Below are 26,162 nucleotides of genomic sequence, written 5' to 3'. Positions count from 1 at the left end.
CATGCATTTTACTATATAAATGTTAACCAGAGCTTGTCATTATTTTTGTCGTCGTTATCAATAACAGATGAATAGCCGTATGTGACAGGGTGAGGAAATAACGAAGAACGCACTGGCGAAATAACATATCCTTTTTTTAAGGCTCAGAGAAGGGAATTATTTTGAAGGTGTCAGTAAGAATTCATTTTTTCCACATAAAAGCCAAAGCCGACAATTACAAATAAATGTTGAAACACATTTTTGAATTCATCATATCCAATCTTCATCAATCGACATCCCCCATTTTTCTCTTTTTGGGGAATAAAAAGTTACTCAAATCAAAGAACAAAACCAACAGAAATCCTTTTTCGCTGTTTAAAAACAATTAAAATCGTCAAAAGTAATGTGTAATCAGCCCAGCATCTAATCAATTCGCAACAAAAACAAACACAACCTCAAATCCTATTTCGACTGATTTTCCGATTGATGTTGAGCAAACAATAAACAAAAAGTCAAAAAATAAAATTAGAAAAAAAAATTCTTTAAACGACAAATTTTCCTTATTTATTTGTCGAGAATATAACACAAAGTAAACACAATTCGTATCTCTTTGAATAATAATACAAATGGCGTGTGTATCTCTCTACAGATAGGTCGTTGTGCATATATCAACTAATCACCCTTAAAACAAAATGTATACTTCCCTGTCACATTATTTCCTTGTAATCTTTCCATCGAAAAATATAAAGTAATTCATTTCGCAGCGGAAAATGTAGGTAGAAGGTAGTCAACTCCATGGAGCTTATTTTGAAGAAATGGGCACCTTTCAAGCAGCGTTTTTATATTAGCGTTTTTATATTCTTGCATAAAACAGTGAGACGAAACTCTGCTGAACAAGAGCAGAAGAGTTTTAAATGTGTAGAACTTCCGAAGAGCTTAGTGATTACCTACGAATACTACTAACCGATGTGAAGTATATCGTCATTTTTGTATATACTTTCTCCTTGAGCGAAATCTAAATCGAATTTGGGCGAATCCGGCTTGATTCTTAAACATTTTGACAGCAAGTGACCTGCTGCGCCGCTAGGTCGGGAGCAAGTATCTTTACTGTTTTCCACACGTAAAAATCCCACTTTCAGACCTAAGCTGTTCTTCTTGGTTTCTCTCAAATGCCATATTTGAAATAGGATACGAAATTAGGGAAATCAGAGAAACGGAGAGGAACAGCAGCAATAGCTTAGGTACTACATCTCTGCTCCTAGCATTTCTTTCGTAAAGACAGGAAAAACATGATTTTTATTGGTGTGAATAGCAACATGCAATCATACAATTTGGAGATTTTTTGACGTTGGAAAAATGAGTATTCGTGCTACCAGTGCTACAGTGGTACAGTATCATCTTTACCTTATCTACCAATCAGTTACACAGTCTCACAGACAACGGCCAGTTAATTCATTATCTGATCAAGAAATAACCTAAGCCTCCCGACTATCAAATGAATTACGCTACGGTTGATATAAAAATATCACGTGAACCCATGCATTTATATACGGTTCGACTCTACGCTGTAGAAGTGGAAGAGTATTATGATGTGCAGAAAAGACAAGGCTTTCCACAAGGATATATTTAATCTGTAAACGTTGAGTTGACTGCAAAGAACAATTTTCCATTTCTCCAACATATTTTCCGGATCTTTGCGGTGTGTATTTTCTGAGTATAGTGACTGTTTTGTGTTGTTGTTTTTTTTTCTTCTTTCCCGAATATGCGCATCTGATTTATCTTCATTTTATTCATGCATAAATATGGTTACATAAATAAACATAATCACACATCAGAGATCAAAGGCATTATATGGTGCGAAGGGAATGAGAGAGAGAAAATGTAATGATGAGGAGACAAAGATGCGATGGCTTGGAGAAATAAATTTTAATTTTTCGTATGCTTGATATTTACTCTTGACGATCCTCAAGGATAAATCCGACGTTGTGGATTATTTGTTGGATCATTTTAATAAACTTTTATTGTTAATTGACTTTACTTGTTAATTAACTCGGGATGTTTGTTCGCTTTCAATTCATAATTCGCTACGAACACTTGCTTCGTGCAGCGTATTTTCCAACGATGAACTGTTTCTTAAAAAACGTTCCTTTTTTGTAAATTTTGTATATGTACGCCTATGGCACTGCCGTCAACAGACGACGATTGACGATTGAGTCAGCTTATGAATACAGGACAAATTTGTATTAAGCCGATTTAAGTAAAGGATTCTGTGTTTATCTGTAGAAAAATCTTAAATTACACAAAATTAACTCTCTGAATTATTGTCCCGTGGCTCGAGTCCACTTCGAGTTGACATTGGGCCTGTTGTGAACCTTTGTCGTTTCTCCATGGAAAAGTTAGGCGATATAGAGATAACGATCTGATAATATACGAGTTCTTGTCGTACCAGTTCAGTATCTAAAATTACACTTTTTCTGCACCTTCAATTCAATAACAATTAAATTGACTTTTACAGACGCTTATGTGACTTCTTTTGATATAAGCATCTCTTCAACAGATTGATGCAAGATCTGTCACTGCATTTGTTTTAACATAACCTTTGACACATGTAAAACCGTAATCGACAGAGCTAAATACTTACTTTTCTCGTTTCATCCTATAACAGGTTGAAATTACTAAACTGTGCTTTTTAAAGTCACCACAATTTGCAGTGACATCTGTTGTTCATACTCACATCTATTGAAAAATTCGTTCTAAAAAAGCTATTTAAAAATCAAAAGCTCAACATTTCGAAAATGTTAGCGGAGTCACATTCGGTGTATATGTGAAATGAGGTAGAAGAAAATACCCCGGATGGAAAGACGAACTATAGTTGAAAAAAGGAGTTTTCAACTTCTAATGAAGTGATGTGATAATGACGGCTAATGTATGTTGGATAATAGGACATTCGCAAAGCACCTAGCAGGGTAATAGAGGTTTTACCACGTCAAATAGAGTAGTATTTTGCCACCATTAATACCATTAGCAGTTTTAATGGTAATTTTGCGATGACAAAACGCCGACCCGTACGAAATATCTATTTTTATCAAAAGCCTTTAATGTGAAACACTTCACATATCCCACTTCATTTTCTTCTCTGCTGAAAAGCTATTCGCCCTTTGAAATCACTTGCATTATCCATTCTTTTCCTTCTTTTCATGCGCAAAGAAATTGACGGCAATATCGACAGCCCGTACGAAGTCAAATTTCATTAATTCCTGTTTAAACAGCCATATGCCGCTATATTTACCTATATTTCACTGTAAATAAACATTTGTCAGGCAGATATGCAGATGAAAAGAGCTATTATTATGAGCAGTCTTCTTTGTCGCAATTGATTGAAAATAAATGAGTTAGACGTTCACCGAAAAAAGAGCTATATATGCCAGTTACAGCTAAATACAGCTAGTTATATATAGATGTCCATATATGGGATGTTTGAAACGACCAACACACATAACCTATTCTCTGTTGACAGAAACTTTCTATGTACCATTTTTCCCAAGATATATCCCTTTTACTAAAATCTAACATGACCGCCAGCAGCCATTTTGTTAGGAGACCAAGAATAATACTGACGCTTTACATTCGTTAATATCTTTCAAACAGAAAAAAATCGTGAAATTCGGCCAAAGCAAAAAACACCACCTTCACTGTACGGCTGAGTAGTTGGATATGGGCTCACTCCAAGGGACCTAGTTCACGCAATTATGAAGACCAGTGATCCCTCGAGTGATCCTATGAACAACTTTGTAATGCGTACGGCGCTAACATGTTACAGACGGCAAGCATATGACCAGTATTTTTATGGGTCTCTTATGCTTAGTTTCCTCTTACCAAAAAAGTACTCCGTGTGAGAGACAGAATTGAATTTTTTCAATTTTTTCTTTGTTTATTTGACAGTTTGCTATCTCACGGAGTACTTTTTGTTGAGTGGAATGGACACTTTACTTCCATCGATCAAAGTATTTTTAATCAGTTTATTTCAAATCTTGTACTTCAATTGTTTTAACATGTATTTTACTATATAAAGGACCAGCTTACCCAGAGCTTGTCATTATTTTTGTCGTCGTTATCGATAACAGATGAATAGCCGTATGTGACGTGACAGGCTATAAATTGGGCTGTGCATTCAATGTAACAGTTTGATGAAGTGCGAGAAAAGTTGTCTCATATTTTTCTTATGGCTCGTTCTGATGGCTCGTTTTTAAACGGAGTGCTGTGCAATTCATGCCTTAAACGATATCAGTTATTTTGTAATAATATGCTTATGCAATATGCTTAACAATATTTTCTTCAGTTTCTTACTGATTCATATTCATACGAAATCAGTCTTAAACTTATCATTCAATGATAAGATTTCGCCAAAGTATTTTTGCGATTCAAATAATTCAGTCTGTGTAGGTTCTAGGTTGACATATAAGTTGAGAAGTGTTTGAAATGGGTTTCGAATCGGCAAAATTCATTGGTAAAATAGACGAGGAATTCATGTGTACAATTTGCACTCAAGTTTTGGAAAATCCTGTCCAGTCATCGTGTGAGCACATATTTTGCCATGCATGCATCAACGAATGGCTAGCAAAAGTGAAAACTTGCCCCGTATGCCGTGATACTATAACCAAGAATGTAGAACCGGTTGCGAGATATTTTCGTAATCTTCTCAATAAATTGGAGCTTAAATGTGACTTTGGTAATAAGAGAAGAAACAAATCAGACGAATACAAGTAGCAAACGATTTTTTTTCTCTCACTCAAACAGCATCATTGGGATGCAAAAGCGTTCTCAAATTGGAGGATTTTAAAGATCACATCGCTGGTCGCTGTGTATACAATCCCAATATGGAAATAGCATGTGACAAGGGCTGTAACATAACAATTCGTCGACATGAATATGAAGCGAGCGACTGCATTTCACACTTATCGAATGCATTAAAGCAACTCCAACATACGCAAAATGAACAGACGAAAATCGTAAATTCACTGCGATGGCAGATTTGCTACAATATGAACATTTCCGTAAACGAACCAAATATTTTAGAGTATGGACAATGGAACGACGACGCAGACGACCTAGCATTGGTACAATCGATGCGTCCTCTGGCACGGAACAATACATCGTTTAAAATTGAAATTTTGAATGGGGGTGACAGCAACATTATGGTAATGGGACTCACTGGTAAGGGTTATCCGATAAACATGCAGCCTGGATGGCACAGTGGATCTATTGGCTTTCGTAGTGATGGCAAATTATTCAATGGAAGTAGGACTGGCAACGCATTTGGATCGACATGGGAAAGTGGTGACATCATCGAATGTGGACTACAAACGTGTCTTCCAGCTCGTATTCTTAGCTCATATCAAACTTTTGAAGTGTACTTTTCCAAAAATGAACTAATACTTGGATCAACATTGGTAAGAACGCTTGAGGTTGAAATTTTTCCGACACTTGGCCTACAAAGTAAAGGTAGCAAAGTTAGATATATCGACAGTTAAATAATGATGCTGGAAGTATTGTTAGTAAACAACAAAAGATGCAATTTGTCCAACAATCTATTCTTGATTCCTTGTCCCAGCGCCAATTCGCTTAAAACTTCAACGAAAACGTCATTGAATACGTTTTTCTCTCAGCTAAGTACAATCTAAACTTGTACCAAATAGAGGAGAGTCCTAATAAACTGGTGTAATATTATTACATTCGAGCAGATTAAGATGTGTATTGAATGAAGATAACTGTAAGTTCGATTAAAGTACGTTTTATCAAAAATCATGGTCTCAAATAAGAGATGAGCAAGGCTGTAAACTTTGGGGAGGTCACGCAGATCGGGCAGATCGCCATTGTATTCACGCCGTAAGTGTGCCTAAAATTTGAATTTCAAGTAAACGAAGTAAATTTCAAGATTTCCTGCAAGAGAGTGAGTCTGTATGGTACAGTGGTCAACGTTGCTGACTGATAACTATGTGGCCTTGTCAGGGAGACATTTTTCCACAAAAATATTTTTTTTGCCAAAACGTTTTTCTCTGAATTCCATGATGTCTAATCCATTCAGAAAGGGCAGCGTTTCACAATAAAATCATTAAATCTGTCATTTCAATAGTTTCATCAAGCATTTCGATATAAAAGAGGCCACATGCCAGAGTTGTCGATTACAGATGACTATCTGTTTCCATAACGTTTGTTGATGTTATTATCACCAAAGCGCATGATTATATCTTGAATTGCTTGTCGTGTCTCAGAGTACATCTTGAATCTTAGTCGACTTAGTACAAAAGTCTAAAAAAGTGGTCTTACATTTTTCGTCAGATTGTTGAATGTGCCCGAAACGACGAATCCATGCAGATAATTCCGATGTAAGAACACGTTACTTAGAGTAGGACAAATACAGAGTTACTGTTACTTCGATCAACGCATCGGAACATCTGAATGAATGTGTTGTGCCGAGCATTTTAGTTAATTTAAAAAATCTAAAGAAAAATGAGAAAAAATACGGATCCACTTCTTTAGCAGCACGAATGATAACGATATGGATACGACTACACGGTGTATTGTACGTAACGATCATGTAAGACGTGTAAGATGTTGGTGCACTAAAAGAAAAATGATTCTCCGTTCCAAACGTAGGAAAAGAAGACAAGGCCAATGATTTACTTATCTCTAAGCAATGTGTGAAGTTAATATTAATAATAATAAAAAAAACTGCATAGACCGGATTCGAACACGGCACCCCCGACACTTCAGTCTCACACACACCCACTGAGCTAATTCATTCTTGGCTAATACGAAACTAAGTTCGCACAGCTTTTAAGGTTGTAATACGTTTTGAGGTAAAATGAATTGTTACTCGAATGCAATTTACGTTAAAATACGGACATATGTTTCGGTGAACGTGTAATGAAATGTGGTTATCGTCGAATTTAGTGAAATTTAAGCAACACGAGCTGCTCGGTAAAAATTGTTTTGCTTCGCTGTTGAATTTCCACAAAATAAAAACTTGAAAACTCTCATCGATGAACTGTTAGCAGACCCTTTGCAAGAAGCACATTCCATTCGATTTTCCTCAATTGTAGGTACAGTCAGACAGGTCATCAAAAACTCATTTACATTTTGCATAGTCTATTAGCCATTTCAGAAAGGTTCTTCTCTAATTCATTAATGACACACACGGAAATGTTCAATTTTGCTACTTCGAACCGCCGAATATTTCTGTTTTACCTGAAAAATGTTAGCAATATGCACACCTGCAACGGTGATTCACCGTTAGGGTTAAAGTATTTGTCTGCGATAATGGTTCACATCTATGTAGGTGCGAGGTAATGAGGTTGGAAACTATTCAAACTAAATTCAGTCACTGTTTTGTTCGCTACAGCGGAGGTCGTCCAACACTATAAAGAACTATGGACGTGGACAACGTTACATCAAGGTCTGCGAGTCGACTCAGCTCATTATCGCAATGATCAAATTCAAGTAAGTTTTTGTTCACGAAAAGCGTTTTGCTTCACAGCAATCCGATTAGTTTCTACTGTGAGAAACTGTGAATTGATGGAAAATATAAGTTTAGAATTTGTCAGGAGTGACTAGTTTTACATAAGTTCAAAATTCGATCATCTGTCGTGCATTCTCAATAATTCAATTTTCGGTCTTAAATCGAAAGTCGAATCGCCGTAACCTCGATAGCATAATCTGATTTTTTCGTGAAGACTCATTACAATGAAACTCTGCTAGCAGGTCACGTGAACGCACTTGTGAATATTTGCTGTTCATTCAACGGATAATTTTTGAAATTTCAGAAAAACGTTCAATCAAGAACTTACTTTTTTTTTTTTTTTTTTTTTTTTTTTTTTTATATTATAAGTTTAACATATTTATAAATAGAAAACTTCTTCCAATGGTTTATTCGGGGAAATTGTGCCCATAATACAAGCGGCGTTGTGTCTTTGTATTTCCATTGACATTCTCTGTATTAGAAAGAATTTTGATCTTTTGTCTCCAGTCAACTCTTGTAGTTTATGGCCGATTTTGTCTACGAAATTTAATGCTTCTTCACTCCACGGGCCCATAGTTTCAACAGCGAAGGCTAATAGAATATAATTGTTAGAAGACAAAAGTTCTGAATAATGTTTGTGCTTCTGAGACGCTGCATAATCTGCAAGTTGTCTAGCCTTTGTAGATGTTTTTGATAAATATGAGTCTGCGAAAGTATCGACACAGGTTGCATCCCAAACGAGTGGTTTTCCTTTCAACCATGGAGTCAGTGTAACACCATCCGGTCTTTTTCCGTCATTTCTTGACAAACCCCTTGGTTCTAAGTTAGCGGGAATATGCAATGATGATAATGATCTGTGGATGATATCATTCATTATGATATGCCGTTCATATTTTGCAATACATTTTGAGCAGCTCAATCCATGTAAACCATTAGGCAACACCATAGAACCGCATATGCATGTGTGTGTTGAACAAATATTGCAGCCTAAACGTAAGCCAATGCAAATTCGGATTGTATTGTTGTCCATGACTGTTCCAATGTTTGATGATGGTATTGAATGTAACCAGGCATTTGATTCTTTACATTGCAAAGCTTTGAAACGTGCTATGTCCGTTTTCAATGTAAACTTGAAGTTCTCATTCATTATCCGTTGAACGTTAATTAAGTCCCAATTCTTTTGCAAATGCTTGATAGAAGGTGCTTGAAGATCATTTAAACTTTTCCATTTTTCCAAAGCTTCATCTAAATGAACAATAAAAGTCGTATCTTGAAAATTGAGAATATGAGAGACGTGACTTTTAACTCCAAATGAAGAGCTAAGGAAAGCTGGCAAAGAAATGTCTTGTAGTTTCCTTATACCAAGGCCCCCAAAATTGATAGGCAATGTGGCTTGAGTCCATTGTTGGTCATTCATATCAATATTTAGGATTGTTTCCAGAAGGTCCTTAATTTCGTCATCGAAAGATGATATGAAATCTTCAAATTTCCATGCTGGTGACGTTCTGAGCAAATATGTAAGTTTCGGAACGGCAAAACAGTTTTTTAAAAGAAATAAAGCCGTATGAGAATTAAGAAGTTTCAAACGCTCGAACATAACCTTCAACTTGCTCAAAACTTTTTCAGAAAACTTAATGAAGCCTTCTTCGAAAAGGGGTGCGCCAAGTAGATTCAGGTCCTCCTTTGTTGTTACGCAAATTTCTGGACAGATGGTATTAAATTTTGAAACAATTTCTTCGTCGATTTTTTCTGAAAGGAAAAACAATTCACATTTGGATGGATTAATATGAAGACCGAGCTTTTCAGATTCGTTGATTATCGTTTTAAAATCGTTCAACACTATATCCGGATCGTCACAAACAGTTCCGTCGTCTAGATACCACACGTTCAATTCGCTTTTTAAATTTTGAATCAATTTGTGAATCGATAATGAAAAAATTAATGGACCTAGTGGGTCACCTTGCTGTGCTCCAATTTGCGATAAAATTTGATTCTCACCGAAGAATAAAAGTGAAGAATATCTGTAACATTGCCAAAGATATGGATATAATGAAGGAATTATTTGCTTGACCTCATTGAGCATCACATCTCTCTCAATCGAATTGAAAGCGTTTCGAAAATCTATTTTGAGAAGAATCTTGGTTTTGCCAATGTTGATAGATAAATAGCTTCTTGTTGCATGGACTGCCGCTTCACAACCCTGTTTAATTCCTACGCCCAATTGAGACGGAAAAAGATATTTTCCAACTTCTTCGATAACGTCTGAGCATGCAACCTTAGAAGCCAGACGTCTAATTGATAAACCAACAGCAATAGGACGAATTCCTCCATATTTCTTTGTCAATGCACATAAAGAAGCACCGTAAACATATTTGCAAATACGGTCATTCAATTTTCCTCGTAACATGAAATTACAAAGTTCGGTTATGACTGAAAGACATTCATTACCAGCGACAAATGCTGACGTCGATATTAAGTCTTTGAAATATTGAGGATAAAAACCATCCATTCCTGCAGCTGAACCACTACCAAAAGACATTATCGATAGTTTGACATTGTCTTCTTCACATTGAAAAGCAATTTCATCATTCGGAGGAGACGGGAAATCCAAACAACGAGAAGGTGCAGGATGTTTCGAGTTTAGAATATCGACAGTTTCTTGATTCATTGGAGCGAAAGAATCTTGCGAACATAAGAGCCTTATGGCACCCTTGACATCAAAATCTGCGATCTTGGCTTCGACTCGTTTCTTCAGACTTGCCGTCACAAGGTTTTCTGTATGGATGTCAGTTAATTCGAATTGAATAATATTTTCTTTTACTATTGATGCTAGGCTACGTTGCTTTTTCTTATTGCACTTAATCGGTACTCGGAAACATTTGTAAGGAAATGTCAAAAGATCCTCCCATGATTTCAAATCATTTTTTGAAATACAATTTCTTGCTAGCTCGTTAAACTTCTTGGCTGCCATAGGACGGGCGCTTTTGGGTATTCGTTTCAGTAGACGGACTCTTGATTTCAAAGTTGAAAGATTTTCCAAAATACGTTCTATATCATTGTCAGGATTCGCTTCCTTCAAAATTGGATGGGATTTCGCAATGTGAACGTGTAGACCTTTAACAGATTTGAAACTTCTTGGTTCATTAGCAGGACAATGTTCACAATGGAATATAAATTCATTGACATTTTGAGAAGGTAAATTTCCTGATGAACTATTACAACAAAGGGAGTCGGACTGCGTATCTTGACAATCGGTCGTTTTCATTGGCTCTGTTAAAATTTCTACACCTTTTCTTTTGATGTTACCTGTACGATTGTTAACTCGTTGTGCAATCTTTTGTGATATCTTACTGTGACAACCTTGATGATGATCAATCTCGTTTTGATTTTTGAAACTTTTCTTACATTTTTTGCAATCGAATGACAAGTTAATTGCTTGAGTATGACCTGAAACCGGACGTTCGTGTATGCGCTGATGTACTTTCAGGCCTCTGTTATTTTTAGCATTAAAACCACATATTGTGCATTGTGTTTGAGCTTGCGAAGACAAAGCATTGTTGGTAGCTATTTCTGCGACCTTATCTTGGCATTGATAAAAATCACAGTGCCAATCGACATTATCATTCATAATTCCTTCGTACTCTTCATCTGAAATCAAAGCACAAATGGAATGGTACCAATTTTTACATCCATGACAGAAGATCCATTTTGCATTTTTGCTATCATTGTTGTTGTCTTTATCATTCATGCATATGCAAAAACGGTCATCATCATTGGTCGGTCCACCAGATGTGTTTCCCATGATGAATATAACGGAAATTCAAGAAAAATGTATTTATTTATTAAATAAATTGTTTGAAAATTTATCAGATGAAAATTTTACACTTACTTACATTAAAATGTCTTACGAAGCCAATTACACGTTTCATATCGAATGATATTTCGCTTTCACTCTGGTAGTTGTCGCAGTAAAGAGCTTTATATTTCATCTTCATGTTAACCAAACACTGCAATAGTCTCAATCTGTGTCCTGTACGGTTTTCCGGTCCTAATTAAAATTAAATGAAAATTTGGATCTTAACGATAAATCGTGCTTCAGATTTTGTTTGACTCCAAACTGAAAATGATTGTCCGTAAAGTCTATGAAGATGTTGAATCTTGAGAGAAAAAAAAATTGTCAGGCTAATGCGACACGTCTTACAGATTTGTTTTTTTATTATTAATTTCAGATCAGAATGGAGAAGATGTGTAAAATAAAAAAAAAAAAATAAAAAAAGGGAGGTCTCGGTGATACTGGTTTGTAGAGTTCGCTTGCGTAGTCACTGGTGTTTTTTTGTGTCCATAGTACTGTAACTTGCAGGTCGAGTACTATGGCGCTTAATACTAATGTGATTGGATCACTATCTTACTTTGCAACCGAACTCTGATACCCAATATCCCTTTTCAACCAACCCTTTTCCCCACGAGATTCGAACCCGCTTTCGTTTTGGCTCGCGGTCTGAACATCGATCTCGTGTATTACCACTGCGCCACGGTGGTTGTAATGAAGCATCGTCTAATCGTTAACTTGAAATAATTTACCAACACACACGTGACTTTCACCGAACAAATGGACGTTACACATGAGGTTGCATACAAAACCTGTTTTCAACGAAGCACAGAGTACACACACATGCAAACGAAGATATTCTACGCCTACGATTGGCCGGTTAGGGGTAATTGTTCTGGAGAAAGTTTTGACATACACATCAAGATGGATATAATGTCTGCGAAAGAATAAGTCTTCATGGCGAAGTGGTCAACGTTGCTGACCGCTAGCTGTGGGACTCCGAGTTCGAATCTCGTCAGGGGCATTTTTTGTCACAAAAATAAATTATTTTTTTTGCCGAAATGTTTTTGTTTTTTTGTGCCAGGTGGCAAGCATGACGTCAGTTATCGAGTCGGATATAACCAATTTCAGTAGAGCACCACGGGGCCCTTTCACTTAAGTGTCCTTTAAATGGCCTCACCTTCATCGGAAATTTTCAGTCCTCATCTTCGGTTGTAGGTCTTGTAGGTGTACTCAAATAAACATTTATCGCAGATTCTGTATGCGATGAAACCTTGAAAACATTCAAATTTATCGTTGAACAGCAGTCAGCATGCTCTTATGCGTTGTAGATTTTGCTGTAGGATCTGCTTACCAACCATATTTGCCCCCCCACCGGAAACCAGTTCAAATGTTTTTTTCTTCTTTTTTTAATTAATTTTTCCTTTCTTTCTCTTTATAATTCTTAATAATGACATAGACTATAAATATTTCAATTTAATAGTGTGAATTGCCCAGCAGTTTACATTAGAAATGTGTGGTGCAATTCACAAAATTTATTCGGATGTTGAATCGACATTCGACGCCAGCGGTGTAGTTGACGAATCAACTGTTGTCGAACTATTGTTTTCACTATTACTACACTCTGACACTGCGGCCGCTTCCGTTGCTGATTGAGTTAATTGGGACGTTGAATTTGGTGCTGTTGCAGTTGCTGGATTTGTGGCTTCATCGAATAGCGATGCAGACTGATCACCAATGGTACCATCTGCCGGTCGTGGATGAGACGGCTTATTACTATTCGAATCCGAAATGGAAATTGGATCTGAGGACAAGCGAGAAAGGGAACGATTTTTAATGGCAACATTTCAAACTTCGAATGTCACAAAAACTTCCACAATGACAAAAAAAACCTTAAAATCTCATCTGTTGCGACTAACTTTGTCTCCAGCTAACCTACAATAGCTGCCATAACTGTAGCGCCTCATACAAAAAATACAGCTGTGGCACTTGCAGATTACCTGGAGACAAAGCTACTCACTACGGATGGGACTTCAAACTCTTTCTTGTCAGTGCAAATCCAGAACTTTTACTCACTTTGTGGTTGTTGTGGGCTTTCCTGAGTGAACAGTCCCATCGTCGGATCATTGTCACCAGCGGGTCCATCTTCATCTTGATTAGGCTGATGGGCCGAATTCTGTGTACCCATGATTTCACCATCCGAACCAACTAAATGTGATGGCACGTGCGGATTGTTTGACGATGTTAAGGCCGATTTGCGACTTTTGTCAGCGTTGCGCCACAAAGTTATCTCCTGTACGAACACGAAAATATTCAAAAGATAAGTGTTGACAATCATCGTTGTTCGGCTAGACCGTCTACGAAATCACCTGTTGCTTGAAGTAACGACGATCCTCCGTGTCCATCAGCACAAGATTCAGGAAATATCTCACCGAAAACTTTTTGTTTATATCACGCATCGTTGGTGTGAGATCATAACCGGCCAGAAACACTCGGATCGGTATGCTTTCACCTACGAGTGGAACAAGGAAATTTCATTTTGATTTAGCTATCGAATGGCTAACGGTTATAGTGCGTGTCGACAGACCTTTGACGGGAGCGCCGTCCATTATTTCATACTTGGCTATGGTTTCATTTTCCGTGAACGTGTTCGGACCAGATCCAGTTGTTTCCCGTTTTATAATCGCTATTTCCATGTGTTTAATCTTAATGCGTACCAACAGGAAGTAGATCTTTCCGACTATGACATCCTTTAAGTGGTATCTATGGACGGGATAGAAGAAAAGGAAAATTTTAGGTCTGAAAAAAAGGGTCGCAAGAACAACGACGTGCGGCAACTCACTTGGATTTATTGTACTCAAATTCTATGTGTAAACAGTCTTCGATGCCAACTTCCATTTTGATCGGACAATTCATTTCCGGATAACTACAAAGTGTATGGACCGCAACATCAATTTCCCTCACAATATCACTGATGCGGCGCACAATCGTCACACGTAAAAAATACCTCAACCGCACGTTTGAGCCCACATACACCTCAAATGGCTTCTCCACATTTGCAAATTCAAACGGATAACTAGTGTTCTGGATCAAATCGCCGGGTCTGCAATTGGTTAAACGAAATCGGTAATGGTCACATAACCGTCGTTCGGACGCACGTCACAATAACGATTTACTCACCGGGCCAATTCTCTCACCAACGATGTGAACTCATGATGATTGCCACGATCGTAGTACAGTTCAATTTGTCCAATCAATTCGATCTTAATACCATGGTGTTCGAGTTTACTGCCCGGCTTCCGTAGCGTTACATTCACTTTGCCGGACACCGTTTCACCGTCGTAGTACAGCAGATACTTTTCCTTTTTGCTGTCTTCTGTTTTCACCTCAGCCAATTTACGATTTTCCGCCCCATCAAAAACGATGTCCACATCGGCGGATTGACCGAATCCGAAATAATTCTGAAAATAGACGAACGGAATTTCGACTTTAAATGTGGTTGGACTCAGACTCATGGAATAAAATGTTGAACATTTGCGCTGTTAGTCTAGTTTGGGCTCTAATATTTTACCGACGGTTACCAGAGCCGTGAAGTATCGCCAAAGTCAAGACTTGTTTTACGATTCATCACATTTTGGCGTTTCTTCTTTTGGCGACTTTTCTTAGCGTTTTTTCGAAGCGAATGTGAAAAAAACGCCACGAAAAATCACCAAATTGTGAAGAAACACCAAGAATAATCGCCAAAGTGTGACGAAACGATTTTACATTCTTTGGCGTTTCTTCGCACTTCTTGACGATTTTTTTTACACTTCTTCACCGGAATACGTCTATCGAGAGTTATTATAAGATCCGGCTATGGCTGTCTTTTGTTGTAAAATGTGTGACAAGAGTAATGGAATGAAGTAAATGATTTTGCATCAATGCATCGAATATACTTCTTGAGTCTTGAGTAGCGAAAGACTCGATAACTATGTCGTTAATATGTAAGATTAATGGGCAAATAGACCGAGAGTACCTCTGCATTTTTTTGCAAAATCTATGACATGTTGTTGCACTACCTTGGACGAACTATTTTTGTTTTGAAACTTTTGTTTTTGGATCACCAACTAAGTGCTTTAACACGGGTGATACCGGTGATACCTATGATGGATATGTCAGCTGTCTAAATCAAAGAAAGTTTAAATAAGTGTCAAAATGAGGAATGTCTGACTGTTGGTACCAATAAAGAACGAAATTCAAAAAAAAATGTCATGTCTCGTGAACCGTAAGCTGTTCGGGGTCTTATTCCAAGACATTTGAATTTAGTTCTACAAAAATTTCGGCCAAGGGAGGAAGTGGATATGATAAGGTCGTATGAAATATACATTTTTATGCCACGTAACGGTCGCGGCAAACACTTTTGCGCTATGTTTTCATTGCAATAATCAGTTATTCGTACTCGTCAGTCCCCTTTTCGCTACTTCAACAATGTGTATGATTAAACTGATGTCATCAGTTTGCGGTAAATTCGTTCATGCGAGACATCGATAAGATAAGATAAAGAAAAACTCAACGAAACGACGACCAACTGCAAACATACTACTGGAAACTTGAGAAATGTAACGCCAGTTATGTGTATTCTAATACCAGTGGCTAAGTCTTTACATTGGCTTAACCTTCCAAAAATCAACTGTTATCGACAGTAAAGACAAACATGACCTTCGAAGTAAGCTTGGTGCAGGGTCTTATGTGGTTAAATTCAAACGAATCGTTGCTTTTCTCGGAGGTCTAAACTTCGCCTTACCGTGGGAGAAAGAGGAAGTAAATAAATGGAAATTGGGCGATTCAACGCTACAGCCAGAAACAGTGATATTTCAGCCTGACTTTTCTTCAGCTGTTTTTCAGCTGATCCACACATACAATCAAAACTGTTTATACGGTGTAAGCTGTGCACACACGTATAAACAGTTTTGATTGTTTGTGTGGGTCGGTTAAAAACAGCTGAAGCAAATTCATGCTGAAATTTCACTACCTCTTCTAAATGAAGAAATTTCTTATTCGAGTTGAGAAGGGAGCCAGTGATGTGCACAAACGAATGGCTGAAAATAAATAGCTGAAACCAACACATCACGGACATTCATACATTCTGTCACTGTAACTCATTTATGGGTGCCTCCTATTAGCGGTTTCACATCATATCCTTGTAAACGGTACAGATTCAGCTGTTCAGCTGTGCATTGACAAGTTAGGTGAAAATCGAAATGTAAACAAAAACATTTCTCCCTTTGCACTATCCCAAGTGCAATGATTGACGTTTCCGAAGATGCATAAGTATTGCGTGGGTTATCATTAGCTTTTGCCGAATTAAACTGAACTAACATAAATCAAAAGACTCGAGTACATAGGAACTACAGATTCAACTACTTATTCAATCAAAACGAAAAAGCATTCACACAAAAGCTCATTTGTTCAATGCGGTTTGTGTTTACGCATTACTACGAATTTGTAATGAAAACTTTTGCGAGAAATTCATTCCATTCGGGCTTGTAGATTGCAGTCAGACAAATGCGTTTCCTTTTTGCTTATTCTAGTAGCTGTTTCACAATGGATCTTCTTTAATTCATTGATGACACACGGAAAGATTTTGTCGAGCATTTAAATTAATTTAAAAAATCTAAAGAAAAATGAGAAAAATGTAAGACGTTGGTGCACGAAAAGAAAAATGATTCTCCGTTCCAAACGTAGGAAAAGAAGACAAGGCCAACGATTTCCTTATCTGTCAGCATTGTGTGAAGTTGATATTAATAATAAAAAACAAATTAAAAAATTTGCCTAGACTGGATTCGAACACGGCACCTCCGACACTTCAGTCTAACACACACCCACTGAGCTAATTCTTTGTTGGCTGATCCGAAACTAAGTTCGCACAGCTTTGAAGGTTGTAATACATTTTGAGGTAAAATGAATTGTTGACGCGTAAATGAAGCGTTTCTGTTTCTAACTTTCGAAAAAGGGTTTATTCCACATCTACGCATTTCCCTCTTCCCTTCCAAAATATAATTGCTCTCGATAATTGTATCGAAGTTGGCAAAATCTACAAAGAAATTTCTCTGAATAATAACTCAGTTACTTGGTAATCAAGCCTGAGAAACCGGTCATACAATTTCCGCTCTTGACTTAACCATTCTGTTTTCTAAAATAACATTTCAGCTAATTTCTGGCGTTCGCTTTGTTCCTTTGTTCGCTCAGATATGAAATATGCGACTCGGATCAGAAGCAACGGATAGTAATCTCGATATTTTAGTCAGTCCAATCCGATGTGAGATACTATCGGTTTGCCTGATATAACAGGTCATTTCCTTCCATTACTGAAAAATTATGCCTGGAAAGCTGGATAGCGATTTTCAGTTTTTACTGAGAAATGTAGCGTAACAGATAATGGCCGACCGTTACGCACAAAAAATGTTGCAAGTCCACGATAGCTGAACAAAGACTCAGAGTAATAATAGAAGAAATATTAACTACATACATCAACCGAATTGTCTCTATCAGAGTGTCGTGTGACCTAACAATCATGCCACAAAATTCTAACAATGTTGTAATGTCTTTGTAACACTGAACAAAACGTTTCCATAGGTATAGGAACATTGACCGTAAAAAGAACTTTTCTGGACATCTTCAAACGAAATATTGACAGACAGGCGATCACAGAGTATCCAAAAACTTACAATAATCAACTAAATCAGTTTTCTAAAAAAAATAAATAAAAAAAAATCAGGGAAACGATCCCGCGACCCGTGAGTTTCGAGTCCAGCGTCCTAACCATTGCACAACTGGGGCATTGAGGTCTACGGTCATTGAGGTTTACGACATGGAAGATCCAAAATTCTGCAAGGCAGAGCAGAGCATTGATCTCGGTGTTGACTGTAAGTGCAATTTGTTGATACGATTACTCGAATGTAATTCACGTTAAAATCCGCGCATATGTTTCGATGAACGTCTAATGAAATGTGGCTATCGTCGAATTTAGTGAAATTTAGCCAACACGAACTGCGCGGTAAAAATTGTTTTGCTTCGCTGTTGCACTTCCACAAAATAAAAACTTCAAAAATTCTCATCGATGAACTGTTAGCAGACCCTTTGCAAGAAGCACATTCCATTCGATTTTCTTCAATTGTAGGTACAGTCAGACAGGTCATCAAAAACTCATTTACATTTTGCATAGTCTATTAGCCATTTCAGAAAGGTTCTTCTCTAATTCATTAATGACACACACAGAAATGTTCAATTTTGCTACTTCGAACCGCCGAATATTTCTGTTTTACCTGAAAAATGTTAGCAATATGCACACCTGCAACGGTGATTCACCGTTCGGGTTAAAGTATTTGTCTGCGATAATTGTTCACATTTATGTAGGTGCGAGGTAATGAGGTTGGAAACTATTCAAACTAAATTCAGTCACTGTTTTGTTCGCTACAGCGGAGGTCGTCAAACACTATAAAGAACTATGGACGTGGACAACGTTACATCAAGGTCTGCGAGTCGACTCAGCTCATTATCGCAATGATCAAATTCAAGTAAGTTTTTGTTCAAGAAAAGCGTTTTGCTTCACAGCAATCCGATTAGTTTCTACTGTGAGAAACTGTGAATTGATGGAAAATGAGTTTAGAATTTGTCAGGAGTGACTACTGTTGAGTGCAAAATTCTTGTGATCATCTGTCGTGCATTCTCAATAAATTGCAATAAAATTATCCAAAATTCCAACGAGTAAGTTACGTGACTGTTCTTATATTCTGGCACATGGCACGGCCTAGTAATGCACTCACGGCTGTGATAATTTGTTGTTCATTCAACGGACAATTTTTGAAATCTCATAAAAACGTTCAATCCAGAACTTTCTTACATTAAAATGTCTTACGGAGATAATTACACGTTTCATATCGAATGATATTTCGCTTTCACTCTGTCGCAGTATATTTCATTTTCATGTTAACCAAACACTACAATAAACTCAATCAATGTACTGTACGGTTTTCCGGTCGTAATTAAAATTAAATAAAACTTTGGATCTTAACGATAAATCGTGCTTCAGATTTTGTTTGACTCCAAACTGAAAATGATTGTCCGTAAAGTCCATAAAGGTGTTAATTCTTAAGAAAAAAAAATTGTCAGGCTAATTCGACACGTCTAACAGATTTGTTTTTTTTATTATTAATTTCAGATCAGAATGGAGGAGATGTGCAAAATAAAAAAAAAATAAAATAAAAAAAGGGAGGTCTCGGTGATACTGGTTTGTAGAGTTCGCTTGCGTAGTCACTGGTGTTTTGTGTGTCCATAGTACTATAACTTGCAGGTCTCGTACTATGGCGCCTATCCTAATGTGATTATATCACTATCTTACTTTGCAACCGAACTCTGATACCCAATATCCCTTTTCAACCAACCCTTTTCCCCACGAGATTCGAACCCGCTTTCGTTTTGGCTCGCGGTCTGAACATCGATCTCGTGTATTACCACTGCGCCACGGTGGTTGTGATGAAGCATCGTCTAATCGTTAACTTGAAATAATTTACCAACACACACGTGACTTTCACCGAATAAATGGACGTTACACATGAGGTTGCATGCAAAACCTGTTTTCAACGAAGCACAGAGTACACACACACATGCAAACGAAGATATTCTACGCTTACGATTGGCCGGTTAGGGGTAATTGTTCTGGAGAAAGTTTTGACGTCAACATCAAGATGGATATAATGTCTGCGAAAGAATAAGTCTTCATGGCGCAGTGGTCAACCTTGCTGACTGCTAACTGTGGGACTCCGAGTTCGAATCTCGTCCGGCACATTTTTTGTCACAAAAATAAATTATTTTTTTTTGCCGAAATGTTTTTGTTTTTTGTGCCAGGTGGCAAGCACGACGTTAGTTATCGAGTCTGATATAACCAATTTCAGTAGAGCACCACGGGGCCCTTTCACTTAAGTCTCCTTTAAAAGCCTCTAGTGTAAATGGGCTAATTAATGCCGCGTGGACATACGGAATGGCATCACCTTCATCGGAAATTTTCAGTCCTCATCTTCGGTTGTAGGTCTTGTAGGTGTACTCAAATAAACATCCGAAACATTTATCGCAAATTTCTGGTTCTGTATGCGATGAAGCCTTGAAAACATTCAAATTTATCGTTGAACAGCAGTCAGCATGCTCTTATGCGTTGTAGATTTTGCTGCAGGATCTGCTTACCAACCATATTTGCCCCCCACCGGAAACCAGTTCAAATGTTTTTTTTTTCTTTTTTTAATTAATTTTTCCTTTCTTTCTCTTTATAATTCTTAATAATGACATAGACTATAAATATTTCAATTTAATAGTGTGAATTGCCCAGCAGTTTACATTAGAAATGTGTGGTGCAATTCACAAAATTTATTCGGATGTTGAATCGACATTCGACGCCAGCGGTGTAGTTGACGAATCAACTGTTGTCGAACTATTGTTTTCACTATTACTACACTCTGACACTGCGGCCGCTTCCGTTGCTGATTGAGTTAATTGGGACGTTGAATTTGGTGCTGTTGCTGGATTTGTGGCTTCATCGAATAGCGATGCAGACTGATCACCAATGGTACCATCTGCCGGTCGTGGATGAGACGGCTTATTACTATTCGAATCCGAAATGGAAATTGGATCTGAGGACAAGCGAGAAAGGGAGCGATTTTTAATGGCAACATTTCAAACTTCGAATGTCACAAAAACTTCCACAATGACAAAAAAAGCTTAAAATCTCATCTGTTGCGGCTAACCTTGTCTCCAGCTAATCTACAATAGCTGCCTAGCTGTAGCGCCTCATACAAAAAATACAGCTGTGGCACTTGCAGATTACCTGGAGACAAAGCTACTCACTACGGATGGAACTTTAAATTCTTTCTTGTCAGTGCAAATCCAGAACTTTTACTCACTTTGTGGTTGTTGTGGACTTTCCTGAGTGAACAGTCCCATCGTCGGATCATTGTCACCAGCAGGTCCATCTTCATCTTGATTAGGCTGATGGGCCGAATTCTGTGTACCCATGATTTCACCATCCGAACCAACTAAATGTGATGGCACGTGCGGATTGTTTGACGATGTTAAGGCCGATTTGCGACTTTTGTCAGCTTTGCGCCACAAAGTTATCTCCTGTACGAACACGAAAATATTCAAAAGATAATTGTTGACAATCATCGTTGTTCGGCTAGACCGTCTACGAAATCACCTGTTGCTTGAAGTAACGACGATCCTCCGTGTCCATCAGCACCAGATTCAGGAAATATCTCACCGAAAACTTTTTGTTTATATCACGCATCGTTGGTGTGAGATCATAACCGGCCAGAAACACTCGGATCGGTATGCTTTCACCTACGAGTGGAACAAGGAAATTTCATTTTTAGCTATCGAATGGTTAACGGTTATAGTGCGTATCGACAGACCTTTGACGGGAGCGCCGTCCATTATTTCATACTTGGCTATGGTTTCATTTTCCGTGAACGTGTTCGGACCAGATCCAGTTGTTTCCCGTTTTATAATCGCTATTTCCATGTGTTCAATCTTAATGCGTACCAAGAGGAAGTAGATCTTTCGGACTATGACATCCTTTAAGTGGTATCTATGGACGGGATAGAAGAAAAGGAAAACTTTAGTTTTGAAAAAAAGGGTCGCAAGAACAACGACGTGCGGCAACTCACTTGGATTTATTGTACTCAAATTCTATGTGTAAACAGTCTTCGATGCCAACTTCCATTTTGATCGGACAATTCATTTCCGGATAACTACAAAGTGTATGGACCGCAATATCAATTTCCCTCACAATATCACTGATGCGGCGCACAATCGTCACACGTAAAAAATACCTCAACCGCACATTTGAGCCCACATACACCTCAAATGGCTTCTCCACATTTCCAAATTCGAACGGATAACTAGTGTTCTGGATCAAATCGCCGGGTCTGCAATTGGTTAAACGAAATCGGTAATGGTCACATAACCGTCGTTCGGACGCACGTCACATTAACGATTTACTCACCGGGCCAATTCTCTCACCAACGATGTGAACTCATGATGATTGCCACGATCGTAGTACAGTTCAATTTGTCCAATCAATTCGATCTTAATACCATGGTGTTCGAGTTTACTGCCCGGCTTCCGTAGCGTTACATTCACTTTGCCGGACACCGTTTCACCGTCGTAGTACAGCAGATACTTTTCCTTTTTGCTGTCTTCTGTTTTCACCTCGGCCAATTTACGATTTTCCGTCCCATCAAAAACGATGTCGACATCGGCGGATTGACCGAATCCGAAATAATTCTGAAAATAGACCGAAACGGAATTTCGACTTTAAATGTGGTTGGACTCAGACTCATGGAATAAAATGTTGAACATTTGCGCTGTTTGGGCTCTAATATTTTACCGACAGTTACCAGAGCCGTGAAGTATCGCTAAAGTCAGGACATCTTTTACGATTCATCACATTTTGGCGTTTCTTCACACTCTGGCGACTTTTCTTAGCGTTTTTTCTTGGCAACTCATCATTTTTGGTTGATTTGTATCTTTGAGAAAAATCGTCAGAATGTGAAAAAAACGCCACGAAAAATCACCAAATTGTGAAGAAACGCCAAGAATAATCGTCAAGAAGTGTAAAGAAACGTCATCAAGACAAATTTTACATTCTTTGGCGTTTCTTCGCACTTCTTGACGATTTTTTTTTACGATTCTTCACCGTAATACGTCTATCGAGAGTTATTATAAGATCCGGCTATGGCGGTCTTTTGTTGTAAAATGTGTGACAAGACTAATGGAATGAAGTAAATGATTTTGCATCAATGCATCGAATATACTTCGATCTTGAGTCTTGAGTAGCGAAAGACTCGATAACTATGTCGTTAATTATAAGGTTAATGCCGAAATAGACCGAGCATTTTTTTTGCAAAATCTATGACGTGTTGTTGTTGCACTACCTTGGACGAACTATTTTTGTTTTGAAACTTTTGTTTTTGGATCACCAACTAAGTGCTTTAACACGGGTGATACCTATGATGGATATGTCAGCTGTCCCAATCAAAGAAAATTCAAATAAGTGTCAAAATGAGGAATGTCTGACTGTTGGTGCCAATAAAGAACGAAATTCAAAAACAAAATCTCATGTTTCGTGAACCGTAAGCTGTTCGGGGTGTTCGGGGTCTTATTCCAAGACTTTAAATTTAGTTCAACAAAAATTTCGGCCAAGAGAGGAAGTGAATATGATAAGGTCGTATGAAATATACATTTTTATGCCACGTAACAGTCGCGCCAAACACTTTTGCGCTATGTTTTCATTGCAATAATCAGTTATTCGTACTCGTCAGTCTCCTTTTCGCTATTTCAACAATGTGTGTGTGATTAAACTGATGTCATCAGTTTGCGGTAAATTCGTTCATGCGAGACATCGATAAGATAAGATGAAGAAAAACTCAACGAAACGACCAACTGCAAACATACTACTGGAAACTTGAGAAATGTAACCGCGATTAAAAGTACTCTAATACCAGTGGCTAAGTCTTTACAATGGCTTAACCTTCCAAAAATCAACTGTTATCGACAGTAAAGACAAACATGACCTTCGAAGTAAGCTTGGTGCAGGGTCTTATTTGGTTAAATTCAAACGGATGAAGTAACAGATTTTGTATTGAACCAATACTTTGAACAAGAAATAAGATTTGACCATATTAATCCTATTGCGCTTGCCACTCTAAAAGCTTAAGGTACACGCGTTGGGAAACGTAAATTTCGTCGCACTTTTTCTCCGTCCAATATGTAAAATACTATTCGTACCACGTACTAAAAGTCTTTTTTAGCGTATTCGATTCCAGACCTCGCCTTCGGCTCTGCCTGGAAACCTCTTTTTTTAATTTTCTTTATTTGTTTAAAAGAACAAATACAATCTTAACATGATTTCTACTATTTTCTGTTGGAAGAACCATTATAAAATATAGCACATGAAAGAAGTTACCAAACAAAGTACGAGCGTACATACATACGAGAAATGAAGTGAAATTACAAAAGTGACATCAACGCGAACGTAAAAAAAACCAAAAGGATACGAAAGTTAGGAAATCACAGAAATCGTAACTAGAAGTATCTCACTGGTTCGTGCTGTATACTGTGCGGGTCGGATCGCGGTGGCCTCTGTTAAACATCAGAAAATAGCCATTTTCAAACAAAACGTTACTGTCGCTATTCTTTTTCCAAAACGACACTGGCAAGTACTTTGAATCGGTGAAATTGTTGATACGGGCTATTGCTTGTATCGACTGGTCTTCGCTGGTTGCACATCGATCAATGAAGTTTAGGGATTTATCGGCTATGAACTTGTCGATTCTGGAAGTTTTCGCTCTTCGGTACAAAGTTGAATTGTTGTCGAAACGATAGTCCCCTTGATTACGTCGAGTATTCGTGGTTGATCGCAATATTTTTCTCTCAGAGAGACGTATCCGTTCCATTTGTGCAGATGACGTAAGTGACGGATTCGCCCAAATCGGTGATGCATAGCAGAGTATTGGCCTGATGATTGTCTTGTAAAACATTGGCCTGGAAACCTCTCACGCGCTAAAAAAGACTTTTGGTCCTAGGTACGAAATGTACTATTTCTGCTTAGTACGTTGAAGCGAAAAATTGACAGAACATTCAAATGCATATTGTGTCATTTCGTCGCTTTGATCGGAGGTCTACACTTCGCTTTACAGTGTGAGAAAGAGGAAGTAAATAAATGGAAATTGGGCGATTCAATGCTACAGCCAGAAACAGTGATATATCAGCCTGACTTTTCTTCAGCTGTTTTTCAGCTGATCCACACGTACGATCAAAACCGTTTGTACGGTGTAAGCTGTGCACACACGTATAAACAGTTTTGATTGTTTGTGTGGGTCGGCTAAAAACAGCTGAAGCGAATTCATGCTGAAATTTCACTACCTCTGACTGTATACAGGAAAATGTAGAAATTTCTTATTCGAGTTGAGAAGGGAGCAAGAGATGAGCACAAACGAATGGTTGAAAATAAATAACTGAAACCAACATATCACGGACATACATACATTCTGTCACTGTAACTCATTCATGGCTGCCTCCTATTAGCGGTTTCACATCATATCTTTGTAAACGGTACATATTCAGCTGTTCAGCTGTGCATTGACAAGTTAGGTGAAAATCGAAATGTAAACAAAAACATTTCTCCCTTTGCACTTTCCCAAGTGCAACCGAAGATACATAAGTATTGCGTAAGTTATCATCAGCTTTTGCCGAATTGAACTGAACTAACATAAATCAAAAGACTCTAGTACATAGGAACTACAGATTCAACCAATTATTCAATCAAAACGAAAAAGCATTCACACAAAAGCTCATTTGCTCAATGCGGTTTATGTTTTGAGGTCATCAGCAGCACCTTAGACGAATTATTGTTCGTCTAAGAGCAGTACTACGAATTTGTAATGCAAACTTTTGCGAGAATAGTATATTTCAACATACCCCAATACACACAAGATGTGTGTGCACGCGCGGGCGAAGCCCAAGCGAAAACACACATCGAGTGTGTATTGGGGTATTTTGAAAGATGTTTTTCTGTAATAGTGAGAGTGTGTTGGTGCATTCCTTTCCAACCGTTACTTTCCTTCTCGACCGTTTGCTTTCCCTACCGACCGATTCATATCATAGCTCACCAATACACTCTCACGTATACAGAAATAGTATATTTCAACATACCCCAATACACACAAGATGTGTGTGCACGCGCGGGCGAAGCCCAAGCGAAAACACACATCGAGTGTGTATTGGGGTATTTTGAAAGATGTTTTT

At 37.9% G+C, this 26,162-nt stretch overlaps 3 protein-coding genes across 3 annotated transcripts; 1 reads left to right on the top strand and 2 right to left on the bottom strand.

Moving 5' to 3' along the window:
- Window positions 1-4,428: 4,428 nt before the first annotated feature.
- On the top strand, window positions 4,429-5,612 carry LOC119085076 (E3 ubiquitin-protein ligase NRDP1-like). The gene is made up of 2 exons (XM_037195316.1): window positions 4,429-4,708; window positions 4,777-5,612. The coding sequence occupies exons 1-2, from the start codon at window positions 4,459-4,461 to the stop codon at window positions 5,508-5,510; spliced, it is 984 nt and encodes a 327-aa protein (XP_037051211.1). The 5' UTR covers window positions 4,429-4,458; the 3' UTR covers window positions 5,511-5,612.
- A 7,110-nt stretch (window positions 5,613-12,722) lies between these two features.
- LOC119085075 (vacuolar protein sorting-associated protein 26B-like) lies at window positions 12,723-14,877 on the bottom strand. The gene is made up of 6 exons (XM_037195315.1): window positions 14,508-14,877; window positions 14,170-14,430; window positions 13,915-14,090; window positions 13,697-13,839; window positions 13,404-13,620; window positions 12,723-13,131 (listed from the first exon to the last, which is right to left on the bottom strand). The coding sequence occupies exons 1-6, from the start codon at window positions 14,840-14,842 to the stop codon at window positions 12,863-12,865; spliced, it is 1,401 nt and encodes a 466-aa protein (XP_037051210.1). The 5' UTR covers window positions 14,843-14,877; the 3' UTR covers window positions 12,723-12,862.
- Window positions 14,878-20,595: 5,718 nt separating this feature from the next.
- Window positions 20,596-24,292, bottom strand: LOC119085501 (vacuolar protein sorting-associated protein 26B-like). Its single transcript, XM_037195917.1, has 8 exons — window positions 24,251-24,292; window positions 23,291-23,338; window positions 22,360-22,640; window positions 22,022-22,282; window positions 21,767-21,942; window positions 21,553-21,695; window positions 21,260-21,476; window positions 20,596-20,989 (listed from the first exon to the last, which is right to left on the bottom strand). The coding sequence occupies exons 1-8, from the start codon at window positions 24,290-24,292 to the stop codon at window positions 20,727-20,729; spliced, it is 1,431 nt and encodes a 476-aa protein (XP_037051812.1). The 3' UTR covers window positions 20,596-20,726.
- Between the last annotated feature and the right edge of the window lie 1,870 nt (window positions 24,293-26,162).

Source organism: Bradysia coprophila, unplaced genomic scaffold, assembly GCF_014529535.1.
Source record: "Bradysia coprophila strain Holo2 unplaced genomic scaffold, BU_Bcop_v1 contig_94, whole genome shotgun sequence".
NCBI lineage: Eukaryota > Metazoa > Arthropoda > Insecta > Diptera > Sciaridae > Bradysia > Bradysia coprophila.
This window is presented reverse-complemented; position numbering and strand designations above follow the sequence as displayed.